The 13,385-nt window shown below is 46.6% G+C and overlaps 1 protein-coding gene across 1 annotated transcript in view; it reads right to left on the bottom strand.

Annotated features, from left to right (window-relative positions):
• The window catches only part of LOC115081103 (extracellular calcium-sensing receptor-like), a 29,938-nt gene extending 16,961 nt beyond the window's left edge, over positions 1-12,977 (bottom strand). The window contains exons 1-4 of the mRNA XM_029585616.1: positions 12,808-12,977; positions 7,800-8,091; positions 6,615-7,454; positions 1,635-1,862 (exon numbers count right to left, since the gene is read on the bottom strand). Of these exons, the coding sequence (XP_029441476.1) occupies positions 1,635-1,862; positions 6,615-7,454; positions 7,800-8,091; positions 12,808-12,977 (1,530 nt within the window). The remainder of the gene's footprint in view (positions 1-1,634; positions 1,863-6,614; positions 7,455-7,799; positions 8,092-12,807) is intronic.
• Positions 12,978-13,385: the final 408 nt, after the last annotated feature.

The raw sequence follows: 13,385 nt of genomic DNA on the forward strand, positions 1-13,385 counted from the left end.
GCCAGAGGATGTGGTTAGTGCAATTAGTGTAGCTGGGTAAAAAAAAGGTTTGGATAAGTTCTTGGCTATTAATCAAATTTACTTAGGGAATAGCCACTGCTATTAATTGCATGAGTAGCAAGGGATCTTCTTAGTTTTGGGTAATTGCCAGGCTCTTGTGGCCTGGTTTGGCATCTGTTGGAAACAGGATGCTGGGCTTGATGGACCCTTGGTCTGACCCAGCATGGCAATTTTTTATTACTGTGAGTTGAGAAGTCATAGGCATGAGGAATGATAGGAGGGGGAGGATTGATGGTTATAACTGTGAGTTGAAAAGTCAGTGGGAAGAGGAATGATAGGAGGGGACAGTTTAATGGTCTTACTGTGAGTTGAGAAATAAACCATAGGGATGAGAAATGAAAAGAGGGGGAGAGTTGATGGTCATTACTATGAGTGTAAAAACATTGAGAGTTATGATAAGAAGGGGATGATTTAAAAAAACTTTTTTTCACGTTATAGACTAATACTTGGTAGCCAGGTCTTTTGATCTCTTTGCAAGTTTCCTTTAACAAGCGATACTTTTAGCTTTTTTTATTACAGCACAAAAAGTTGAGTTCACAGAGAGAAGAAATCCATTAACCTTATCTGGAGCTTTTCCTCAGATATGAGGACCCCATCACTCTACTCCTAGAAGTTATTGCAAAGATTTCAGAAGGATTTCAGAGGAAACCACTTGATGTGGATCTCCCCAATCCCCTAAACTTGATATAGTTACATACAGATCTATACCTATATCCAAAGCTTTCTAAGACTCTCAGCTCCTTAGGATGTGCAAATAAGGTCCCTTGATTGTATTCTGCCACTCTTTTGGTTTCTATGAACTCTTATCTGATCTGTGGTCTTCTCTCCCTCTTTGCCATTAAGGTTCCTTTGTGCCTATCACACACTTTCTGTAATTCTGTCACTGTTTTGACTCCTATTTTTTGAGTTTTCCTTCCTTTAACTTCATACGATGAAACCTTGGCCTTGATTTTTTCTTTCTTAGGAACATGCTACCTTTCAGTACCTTACCACAGCCTGCAATGTCTCCCTGTTTTCTTCTAGAGAGTACATCTTTAGCTCCTTCACTGTTTCTGTGTATGATACACAGTAGAGGCCATGCACCATTTTAGGGATTCTCCTTTGAACTGTGTCCATCTTTTGTTGGTTTAGTTCCCAGAAACACATCCAGTACTCGACATGAGAACTCATAAGAAATCTGTACAGTATAGAGATATTATTACATCATGTTTTCAAGTAGTATTACTCTCTTTATCTACCCAAATAGACTATGAACATATTATTGACTAGTACTGACTTTTTCTATATATTCCTTTAGAAGCTTTCTGAAAATGAAGACTAGTAAACTACTGGAATATTGGGTGGTGACTTTACTACTGAACTAAAGAACCCAGACAGCTTCTAATTACTGAAAAATAAATCAGAGTTAGATTCAAAGCAACATGAAGCTGAATTTGATTAATTAAGTCCATCCAAGTCAAAAATTCAAGCATCTGAAATTGGATTTCAATCAGATCAAAGAAGGTTCCTCCAATCATTACTTCTGAGCATCCTATCAATCAGTTTTCTGTGAAGACAAGGAGGAGTTATCTAACCTGTGTATAGTTGCCACTCCACACAATGGCACTGGTGTTGATCTCGATGTCCCGGCCAGCAGCTGCTCCTGAGTCATAGTGGCCAATGTTTACATAAGCAAAGGAGCCACTTGAAGATAGGTGCCAATTGAGAATGTCATATGAAGCTGGCAGGTTGCCCTTTTGATCAAAGAAAATCTCCTGGCCCATGGTGTTCTGGAAACGCGCCTTCCATATGTAATGCAGGAGCTGTGCGGAGAAAAGGAGACATGCTTGCATTGATTTTATAGAGCGACAGCCTGATTTCATGGAGGAGATTTGCAATGGTGTTTCTCATTGATCTGTCATTATAATTAAACACGCCATGAACCACTAAAATTGTTCCAGGTTTCATCAGAAATTTTTAGTCAGCTCTGAAGAGCAGGATTCTTCTGTCGCTTTTTTGAAGACACCTAGTAGCATAGAGTCCTTGACATCTCATAGATCCTAGACAACCTGGGTTCTTTGCAGGCTGTGATGCCTTTTCTTGGATTGTCTGGAGAAGACCCCTTTGTCTTCAATGCCAATGTATAGTAACTTCTTTGGATAAACTTTATATTAATGTAAGAAAGTTTATCACAACATGCAAAGAAACAGGGAGGCCTAACATTTTCTTAAAAGTCTGTGCATCAGTACAACACAATGAAAGAACATTTTTGGAAAACATAATTGAGTCCATTTTTAAAGGGCTGGTCAGGATCTAAGCACAGAAAGTAAACAGTTACTTGGGATGGATTTGCTGAGTCTGCATATGTGGATTTTTATTTTACCTAAATTGATACACAAACTTGCGTCACATGCAAGTCAATCCATGGAGCATTTTGGGAGCATGGTAGGAAGCTATATACGTATATTTAAGATTAAAAAATGTACACACATAGCAGATATGTTGTTAACAAGCAAGCTTTATAGGGACCAGCTAACTCTATATACCACAGACCAAACTTTCCATTCATAATCCCATCCACAGCCCAGGCCTCAATAACCAAAGCTAATAAGAAGGTCTTCTCCTGCCTGGTCTCCAAACTGTGGTGTTACAGAAGGGGGAGCGCTAGGAGAGTGATCCCATCTTGAGGGGATTGTGTGCCCTTGGGCCTCGGCACGACCCCAGAAAACTCCATGGCAGCACCGAGGGTAGGCGAGGCATGTCCCAGCATGGGTGGAGACGGACGGTCTGACCCTCTGCCGGACCTGCATGCTTCTGGAGCCAACACAATGGTGTTGTTTATTGAACAGTCCTCCGACCATTCCCAGCCCTTTCGGACCTGCCACAAGGAATGACAAGAAGCAGCAGGCCTGACTATGGATGAGGGCAGACGAAGGCTCTGGAACATAGAGACTCTAGATATAGACGAGGAACTTGGAGGTACAGACGGAGGCTCACTTGAGTGCACAGACGAAGACTCGTGCAAGGACTTTAGATGAAGGTTCAGAAGCAAGGTACTGCAGGCAAAGGAATTCAGAAGCAGGATCAAGTACTGGGTTGAGACTGCGATGCAGCGTGCCCTACACAGCCACTACCCATGGGCTGGTCGCGGACCACGCTTGAATGCGAAGCAGGCTCCAGATGTGGTATGGAATGGATGAAAACCAGAACATGGCAAAGATTCGGTAGAAGCCTGTACCAAGGCGCGCCCTACACAGCCCATCCTAGGCTGGTCGCGGACCACGCTGGAATGGCACAGGTTCAATCAGAGTCTTAGGCATGGACGGACGCAGTGCAAGGAACTCCGAAGATGGGGACGGAAGCAAGCAAGGATTCAAAGACAACTCATGACTGAATCAGAAGTCTTCCGGAGGCTTGTGCTTGCGCAAGTGAAGATGGCCTAGTACCATGAGCGCCCTACATAGCCACTACCCATGGGCTGGTCACGGACCACAACATGGCATGCCAGGAAAGGAGGCGACAAGGGACCTAGGGTACAGGACATCAGGAACAGGCGAGGAACATCAGGACTGGATCACAGACATCAGGAACAGGCGACGGACAACAAGACGAGACATGTAGCGCCAACGAAGAATGAAGGCCTGACGGAGTGCTGGAAGGCAAGACATCCAGGAGCAAGAAACTCCAATGCAAGGCAAAGCAGAACTGAAAGAGAAGTCCTTTTATAGTGCAGGAAGCAGGCAACTCCCTGGGAGGAGTTTAGATGGGCCACACTCGGCTGGCCCTATAACTAGAGAGAAGAGCTGCAGGCCCAAACCAGAGAGTCCAGGAGGAAGCAGAGCAGGCCTCAGACAGGCCCAGATGGCAATGAAGGCCTCCCAGGCCATGGAGCAAAACCGGGATAGAGTGTCCAGGCAAAGCCCCGGCTTCGGTGCGGCCTCCAGAGAAAAGGTGAGAGGCCTCCTGTGGCACAGCTACAGGAGGAATCGTAACATGTGGTACACCATCCCAATAGAACATAAGCCATTAAGGATTTCCTGGGATTCAAAAAACACTGCAAGAATCGGCTTTCCCAATATTTAAAAAACCTAGAGATCACCCTTCCCCTTCCCCCTTCCCCACTCTGACTTCTACTTCACCCTACTCCCCTACCTACAAACAGGACAGCATACCTGCCATAAGTATCTACCTCTCATCTATCCTTTTACTGCTACTTATTGCCTACCTATTTATTGATCCACCACATTTATTTGATCCTTGCTGTATACCTGGATTGATTTATATACTCAGTCTAAATTTATAATTGTTTTAGAATTTTATGCATGAAGCAAATTGCACAAATTAATAAATATTAATAATAATAATTCCTTATCATCCCTACCAGAACAGTCCACATGATTGCGATTTTCTCCCCTACCAGCAGATGGAGACAGAGAAAGAAAGCTTTGCTGCCACTGCCTCATAAGGCACTCTGCCATCTGTAGCCTGTCAGTATTTCTCTGTCTCCAGCAGTTGGTGGAGGTGCTAAACCTACAGCATTGGATCTGGTGGATGGATTCTCTAAAGGGTGGTGTGGTTCTTGGTGTTATATTTGGTACTAGTGTGAACCCCTGGGCCGAGGTGAGAGGTGTCTCCGCCCACAGGGAGGAGCCCTGTGAGCCTCACCGTTGGTAGGCGTGTCCTCAGCAACGTCAGACACAGCTGTGGAATAGAAAGTAAAGTTCAGATGACAATCTGGTAGTGGCCCGTGGAGCGGGGTACACCAGGAAGTCTTGCAGTGGTAGAGAACCTTCGGACGTGCAGATCCAGTAGTGGCCCGCAAGCGGGGTATGCCGGGGATGAGTCTCAGAAATGAAATGAGAAGGCTTGTCCGAGGTGTAGCAATAACTGGTAGGCAGGGTATACTGGAGTAGTTCCTTCAGGGAAGAAGCGGTAGTGGCCCGAGGCACGGGGTACACCGCAGCGAATCCCAGAAGGAGGCTTTAGACAGTAGAAGTCCATAGAAATAGTTACTCACAGGAGGCAGTTCCAGAAGGCGGAGCACACAAGGAGACAGAGGCTAGCTGGAACTTCACCAATAGCAATCCAGGGTTTCCGCAGGTTGAGTCCTTGGGTACTCGGATGCCTGGACTTAGGTGGGCCTCAGAGGGTCTCCCGGAGAGGTAGCGGAGAGGTGTGCCCACCATGAGCAAAGGTGCGCAGCTAGTGAGGAAAGGAGGAACTAGACCAGAACCAGGATCACCGGAGACTTCTGGAATGCAGCAGGAGATGAAGGTCCTCCGGGCGAGATAGGCAGCGCCTACTGGTCTAGTGTGATGAAGGCCGCGAGTAGTGTCCGAGCAGGCAGGTCTGGTGGTCACAGGAGCAAACAGGATATCCAAGTGTAGCACAAGGGTCAAAGCCAGGATATCAGTCTGAGGGTGGTCAGTCAAAGCAAGGGTCAGTTCCAAGGCCAGTCCGTACATAGTCAGGATAAGCAGAGGTCAGTTCCAGGTAGCGGTCAAACGTGGTCAAGAGGCAGGCAGTGGTCGGTTCTAGGCAGCGGTCAAACATGGTCAAGAGGCAGGCAGTGGTGAAACATAGTCAAAAGGCAAGCAAGGGTCAGTACCATGAGTCAGTCTGAGGAAGTATGATAAGGAGGAATGAAGAGCAGAAATCAGGAGAGACGCTGGAACCCAGGAAGGACCATGGGAACACAGGAACGCAGGAGCACTGGAACAAGACAGGAACACAGGAACACCAGAACAAGACAGGAACATAGGAACACTGGAACTGGACTGGAACAAGGAAGCAGATAATGCAGGAACAAGAACAGCAACTAGTAACACCGAGGTGTAGACCCGTTTGTCAAGGCGAGGCTCTGGGGACTGGGCCTCGCCTTATATACCCAGGCTATGTGAGGTCATCATCGGACACCGCAGACTGGCTTCCTACGCTGGGCCCTTTAAAGGGCCAAGTGGTCCGCGCGCGCGTGCTTAGGGGCGGGGCCGATGCCTTGGAGGACGCCGAGCCCCGGCATGAGGAGCGCTGCAAGAGTGAAGGCCTCGATGGCCCTGGAAATGCCCAGGGGTGCCATGGACAAGAGGCACTGGCGGTGGCTGCGAGTGATGAGGAACCGGAGCAGGTAGACGGGAGTGCTAGGTGAGCAGGCCTGGTTGCGGCACCCACGCGGCCAGGACGCACAACAACTGACAGGCTGCAGGTGGCACACTGCCTTATGTGGCAGTTCCAGTGAAACTTTCCTTCTCTATCTCAATCTTCTGGTAAGAGACAAAAAAAACCTAGGCATGTGGACTGGTTTAGTAGGTCTTCAGGAAAGAAAATTAGAAGGTAAAATACAATTTTTACTATTTTGAACATCACTTAAGTGTCTGCATGGACTTTTAGCACTATAACATAATAAACATGGGTATCTTATCTTTTAAGATCAGTTGAGTTTCTGCAGGCTAAAAAGCATATATGGACTTCTGCAGCTAGATTCCCTTTTAAAAATTTACCTCATAATGTGTGTCATTGTCATGTAGTGAACTGTACATGCCTACAATCACATATCTCAAACAAAAATTGGCCCATACCTGCCAAGGCTTAAAGTGTTTGATGTCCCCGCATGATCCATTGAAGAACGGTCCTTGTCCGGGTTTACAGGAAAGCATGGCATGCAGGGCATGGGCCACCATGTACACAGCATTATAAGCATTATATGGGACCCTTAGGCTTTTCATATCAAAGAAATGAATATCAAGCTTCCTTGGGTCTTCCTTCCCTGTGCAGAGTTTCCCTTCTCTGCTTAGTTCTTGAAGAGTGGTCTGATCCATTTTGGGGTCAGCCCACCTGCAGCCAAAAACTTCTTGCCAAAAATCCTGAACAAAGATGTCTTCTGTAGTTCTGAAAGGATGAAGATCATAGAGGTAGTCTTTGAACCTTGGAATGTTGCCTGCAGGAACAGAGAATGCAATGGTTCCTGTAAGAGTTTTTGAGAACTCCTTTACATTAAATACTGGAGAGTCAGACCAGGCATCTGTAGCAATCCAGACTTTCCCAGATATGTCACTCTTTGCAATTGCCAGTATCACTGGATAGAGGTTGTTAGGGGTGGAAAAGACCACAATGACTCTGGCTGTCATTTTCTTTACCACCTCCAAAATGCGCCTTATCTTCTCTTGAGAGTAAAATAAGGGGATGTTTTCATAGAAGGCAACACAGACCCCAGCCTTGATCAGCTCTTCTTTTAGCATCTGACTCCCTATCTGTCCATAGTCACTGTCCTCAGCGAGGATTCCAACCCAAGTCCAACTGAAGAAGGTGATCAATCGAGTGATGCCCAGAGACTGGTACTCATCACTTTGAGTAGTGCGGAGGAAAGAAGGAAATCGACTTTTATCACTAAGAGTGGCAACAGAAGAAGCATGGCTGATCTAGAAGAAATTCACCAATAACATTAATTAACTTTTCTTACCCTTGATCATCAATTATGAGAGAGAGAACATGCATTTATTTTTTCCCTTTTTCTTAAAGATTATCTGAAGAAATGCTAAATGATTTCCTGCCCTAACAGTGACCTTTAGGCCAAAGGTGATAAAGCTGTTTACCTCCACTGTACATTGTCTTTTTTAATGATGAGTAATAGCAACCAAAATGACTTCCTATACAACCACATCTTCAATCTTGCTTTTGAAGGGTGCCAAGAAACACACTGAAATTACCTTTACAAATAAGCAGAGCAGCATGCTATTTCAGAATTCATTGTAATTGGTCCATACCTGTGCATATTTATAGACCCCCAGTAGATGAGCTATAGTTATGGACATTCGAGACTTAGAATCTCCAATCACCGCAGCTAATGGCGATGTTCCCCTGCAGGTGTAATTTGGGATGGGGTCTTTGTACCCGGTGAGTTGCCACATTGTGCCTTGCAGGGACCTGGACGGGGTATCACAAGAGTCGTATATCCAGAACCCCAGGGTGATGTTGGGCAGCAGGGTGCCAATTCTGTCAATTTCTTCCAATGCAAATGCCATTGCTTTCATATTCTGGTAAAGCATTAATTGTAGTCTAAAAGAACAACCGAAAAGCGTGATATAAATGGAAGATAAGCAAGTGCACACATAATGTGAATTTTCCAATAGGGAACCCAACTGGCAAAGCACAAACTCAGCTGATTTTCAAGAAAAAGGTTCTGTGTATATTGAGTTTGAATCTCAGCTTATTTTCCAGACAAAATTATGCATATGCACTTAAATGGTTAAAAAATGTAACCAATGCACATAGCTTCCAACATGCTTTCAAAATACAGCCCTGAACACCTCTTTTCTATGTGGTTGAATGTACATGAGTTATACAACTAAGCACATATATGTTCTGGAGGTTAAAATATGCTTTCTGCTATTGCTCGATAATTTCTCAGTTTTGGAAGAAGATTCTTACTTATTTTAATAACCTGTTAGGTGGCAACCTTCCTCCACTGCCAGAACTCATTTTATTTCAGGTGGGTTTATCTAAATTTGCACAGAAAGATAATGAGAGGCTATTGGTTAAGAAATTTCTTGTTCAAGGTAGACGTTCTATCTTCTTGGTTTGGAAAGGGTCCCATGCACCATCCTTTTGGCAGTGGAGAAATGCAATTCATAATATGATGGTTATTGAATCATTAGCAGCTCGTTCATCTTTTCCTTCCAGGACAAATTTCCTAAAAGTTTGGGATTTCTACTTGCACAGCCTTTCTAGTAGTGCTAGAAGTCATATTTTGAATAACTTATAGGAGACTTACTATATGTTTCTTTGTATGTATTGCTTTGCCCACTTTTATATGAGTTGGGGCGCAGAGGAGGTAGGAGATTTTCGGAGGGTCTCAGGGGATGTGACTGTACCTTTGTTTTGACAGGGTCTGATGTACCAGAGTACGATATCAGGCCTATTAGTTGGAATGAGCTGTTTCTTTATAGTGGGTATGGGTGATTGAGAAAATGTACACCTTATTACTTTCTTGTATCGTTTATATTATTGTTACAGTGTTAATAAAATTATTTCAACCATAAAATATACTTACCTGGTTATGGCTGATTTAAGTAGATTAACTCAAATTTTACCCATGAAAAAGGTGTAATGTCATTGACATTTTATCCCATGTTGTACTTAGGTATATAGAATATGATAGCAGATAAAAACCAGAAGGCCCATCCAGTCTTATTTCCTGGTGCAATGTCACAAACCCCAGTTGATCTCTGGCTTTCCCCTTTGCTTCTTTACAGTGATGGATCCTCTGGGCTTCTCAGAGTTTCATGAACATTGTTTTTGCTTCCACTTTCATTAAATTATTTTACCTTCACCACCCTCACTTTGAGGCAATTCCATACATCTACCACAATTCCATCAAAACAGTAAGAAACAGAAGATTGATAGATAAATGAACAGATAGATGGATGCACCTATAGTTAGGAGCAGTATGATTCTGGACTCTCTTGCATGTTGTTTTGGAGGTGGACCCTTGGCCTGGTGCAGGATTGGTACGGCCCTCTGGTCAGACCCAGAGAGCACCTGCCACCAGGAGGCGGAGCGCAGGAGGAGACAGAGGCTAGCTGGAGCTTCACCAATAGCAACCCGGGTTTCCACAGGTTGAGCCCTTGGGTACCCAGGCCACCTGGTCTTAGGTGGGCCTCACAGGGTCTCCTAGAGAGGAAGCGCAGGGGAGTGCCCACCACGAACAAGGGTGCGCGGTCGATGTCCAAGCAAGAATGTCCAGAGGTTGCAGGAGGGCAGAATAGAGTGTCCGAGTGGATAGCGAGGATCAAGGCCAGAGTATCAGTCCAGAATGGTCAGCCGAAGCAGGGGTCAGTACCTGTAGTCAGTCCGGGAGTAGTCAGGTCAGGCAAAAGTCAAGTTCCAGGCAGCGGTCAGACATGGTCAGTGGGCAGGCAGAGGTCGGTTCCAGGCAGTGATCAGACATGGTCAGTGGACAGGCAGAGGTCGGTTCCGGGCAGCAGTCAGACGATGTCAAGAGCAAGCAAAGGTCAGTACCGTGAGATCAGTCTGAAGGATACTACCAGGAATGGAGAGACGAAGGAACAGGAGATGCTGGAACAGGAGGTGCAGGAACAGGAGATGCTGAAACAGGCAAACTAGAGACACCGGAGTGTATGACCCAATTGCCAAGGCACTGAGCTAGTGACTGAGCCCTGCCATTTATACAGGGCTCAGGTGACTTCAGAATCGGGCACCACCCATGAGTTTCCCACGCTTGGCACTTTAAAGTCAGAAGAGCTCTGCGCGTGTGCGCTAGGGGGTGGGGCCGACGCCGAGGAGGATGCCAAGCCCTGGCGCAAGGAGTGCTGCGAGGTGGAAGGCCCCGATGGGCCTGGGGATGCTCGTGGACGCCGCGGACGAGCAGCGCTGGGATTGAGAGAGGAGCTGGTAGATATGTGCGCCAGGTGAGCAGGCCTGGTCGCAGCACCAGCGCAGCCGAGAAACACAACAGTACCCCCTCTTCTAGGCCTCCCCCTTACCAGCCTGGGCTTCTCAGAATGGGTCCGGTGGAACTCAGCGAGGAGGTCCTTGTCGTAGATGTGATGGGAGGGCTCCCAGGAGTTCTCCTCCGGCCCGAAGCCCTCTCATGACAGAAGGTACTCCCAGTGGCCTCTATAGTGTCGGACATCCAGGGCCTCTTTTACTTGGAGGATGTCCTCGGGTTCAGCAGCAAGTTGTGTAGGATCAGGAGGCCTTCGTGAGGACCAGGACAAGACAAATGGCTTCAATAGGGACACATGGAATGTGTTGTGGTTTCCCATGGAGGCGGGAAGTTGCAGCTGGTAGGTTACTGCACCTATACGATGGATGATTGGAAATGGTCTGATGAATCTGGGAGTCAGTCGTTGTGAAGGAAGATGTAGTCTGATGTGTCTAGTGCTCAGCCAGACTTTCTGGCCGGGCCGAAACAGGGGTGCAGTGCGACGATGAATGTCCATGAAGCGTTTGGCTCTCTCGGCAGTCTCCTTGATTTGATTCCAAAGATGGCGAACTGTCTGTGCCGTAGACTGGGCTGCAGGCGAGGGCATGGAAAGCAACACTGGTAGAGGCAGGCGTGGCTAGTGACCGAATACTATTGAGAAGGGTGAGACGTCAGTGGCAGAGGCGACATGGGTATTGTGGGATAACTCGGCCCATGGCAAGAGGTCTGCCCAGTTGTCCTGCTGATCATTGTCGTAGGATCTTAGGAATGTCTTTAGGGAGTGGTTTGTCCTCTCAGCTTGGCCATTCGCTTGAGGGTGGTAGGCCAACGTCAGATTCAGGGTAATATCAAACTTTTTACTTCCAGTACTTGGCAGCGAATTGTGGCCCACGATCGGAAATGATCTCTCTTGGTAACCCATATAAGCGGAATATGTTGTTTAGGAAGAGCTTTGCCAGTTCAGTTGCTGAGAGGAGACTCTGTAGTGGCACAAAATGGGCCATTTTTGAAAAGCGGTTGATAATAACCCAAATTACCGTATTGCCATTTGATGAGGGCAGATCGACGATGAAGTCAGTAGAGATTCTTGACCAAGGTTTGGTGGGAGCCGGAAGAGGTTGGAGGAGTCCCCATGGATGGCCAGTCGGGGGGTTTTGCTGTGCACAGATGGGGCAGGAGTCCACATATCTGCGGGAGTCTTTGACCATGCTAGGCCACCAATAATGTCTTCTTAACGTCTCACGGGTCTGAGCCTGGCCAGGATGGCCGGCCAACTTTGAGCCATGGGCCCAGTGGAGGACTCACTCCCGGAGACAGCGAGGGACCACCGTCTTCCTGGCTGGTACCATGTTGGTAACTGCGAGGGATATGCATGCTGGGTCAATGATGTGCCTAGGAATTTCAGGCGTATTTTCTGGCTCGAGGGAGCGAGAGAGAGCATCTGCTCAGGTGTTCTATGCTGCTGGACGGTAGCAAAGTTTGAAGTGGAAGCGTTCAAAGAACAGCGCCCAGCGGGCCTGTCTGGGATTCAGTAGCTGGGCTACCTTTAAGTGTTCGAGGTTCTTGTGGTCTGTAAATATCGTGAACTTATGCTGTGCTCCTTCTAACCAGGGGCGCCATTCCTGAAGGGCCAGTTTCACAGCTAAGAGTTCACGGTCCCCAATCGTGTAGTTTTGCTCTGTTGCAGAAAACTTATGTGAATAGAAGGAGCAGGGTACTAAGACCCCCTTGGAGGAATATTGGCTCAGGACCGCCCCTGCTCCAATGGTGGAGGCGTCAACTTTGACAATGAAGGGGCGGTTAGGATCTGGATGATGTAGACATGGTCCAGTACAGAAGGCCTCTTTCAAGGCTTGGAAGCAGACTGAGCCTTAGGACTCCAAACTTGAAGGTTACTACCTTTCCTAATCATGGCCGTGAGTGGATCAGCTAGCGTGGAGTAGTTAGCAATGAAGTTTCTGTAATAATTTGTAAATCCAAGGAATCTTTGTAAAGCGCAGAGGCCTACTGGCTGGGGCCAATCTCAAATACCTTGGAGTTTCTCAGGGTCCATGGTGAAGCCACGATTGGAGATGATGTAGCCCAGGAATGGAAGGCGGGTCTGCTCAAAAATACACTTCTCTAATTTTGCGTAGAGGTGATTGTCTCTGAGGTGTTGGAGGACTGTTTGAATATGTGAGCGGTGGGACTTCAGGTCTTTGGAAAAGATCAGTATCTCATCCAGATATACCACAAAAAATGAATATAGTAGGTCCCGGAAGATCTCATTCATCAAACGCTGAAAGACCGCAGGGGCATTACAAAGTCCAAAATGCATTACTACGTACTTGTGGTGGCCATCCCTCGTATTGAAGGCGATCTTCCAGATGTCCTCTGGCTGGATTCGTACAAGATTGTATGCTCCTCGTAGATCTAACTTTGTAAAGATCTGAGCTCCTTGTAGGCGATCAAATATTTCACTAATGAGTGGCAGAGGATAACGATCTTTGCGAGTCATGGCATTTAGCCCACAGTAGTCTATGCAAGGATGCTATACGTATTGTATTGTATTGCTATACGTACCGCGGTATAGAAGAACCTATAAATAAATAAAATAAATAAGGATGCAAACTCCATCTTTCTTCTTCACGAAGAAGAATCCGGCTCCTGCCGGGGAATCGGAGGGTCTTATGAATCCTGTCTTCAGATTCTCTTTAATGTACTCTGACATTGCTTGGGTTTCTGGACGCGAGAGGGGGTAGGTTCTGCCCTTGGGAGGCATGGTACCTGGTAGGAGATCAATGGGACAATTGAATTTTTGTAGTGGAAGTAGGATGTCAGCATTTTGTTTAGAAAATACATCTTTGAAGTCAGAATACGGAGGAGGTAACCCGGAAAGTGTTGTAGAGTTCAGAACGGTAACCGC

This window comes from Rhinatrema bivittatum, chromosome 19 (assembly GCF_901001135.1).
Source record: "Rhinatrema bivittatum chromosome 19, aRhiBiv1.1, whole genome shotgun sequence".
Lineage (NCBI taxonomy): Eukaryota > Metazoa > Chordata > Amphibia > Gymnophiona > Rhinatrematidae > Rhinatrema > Rhinatrema bivittatum.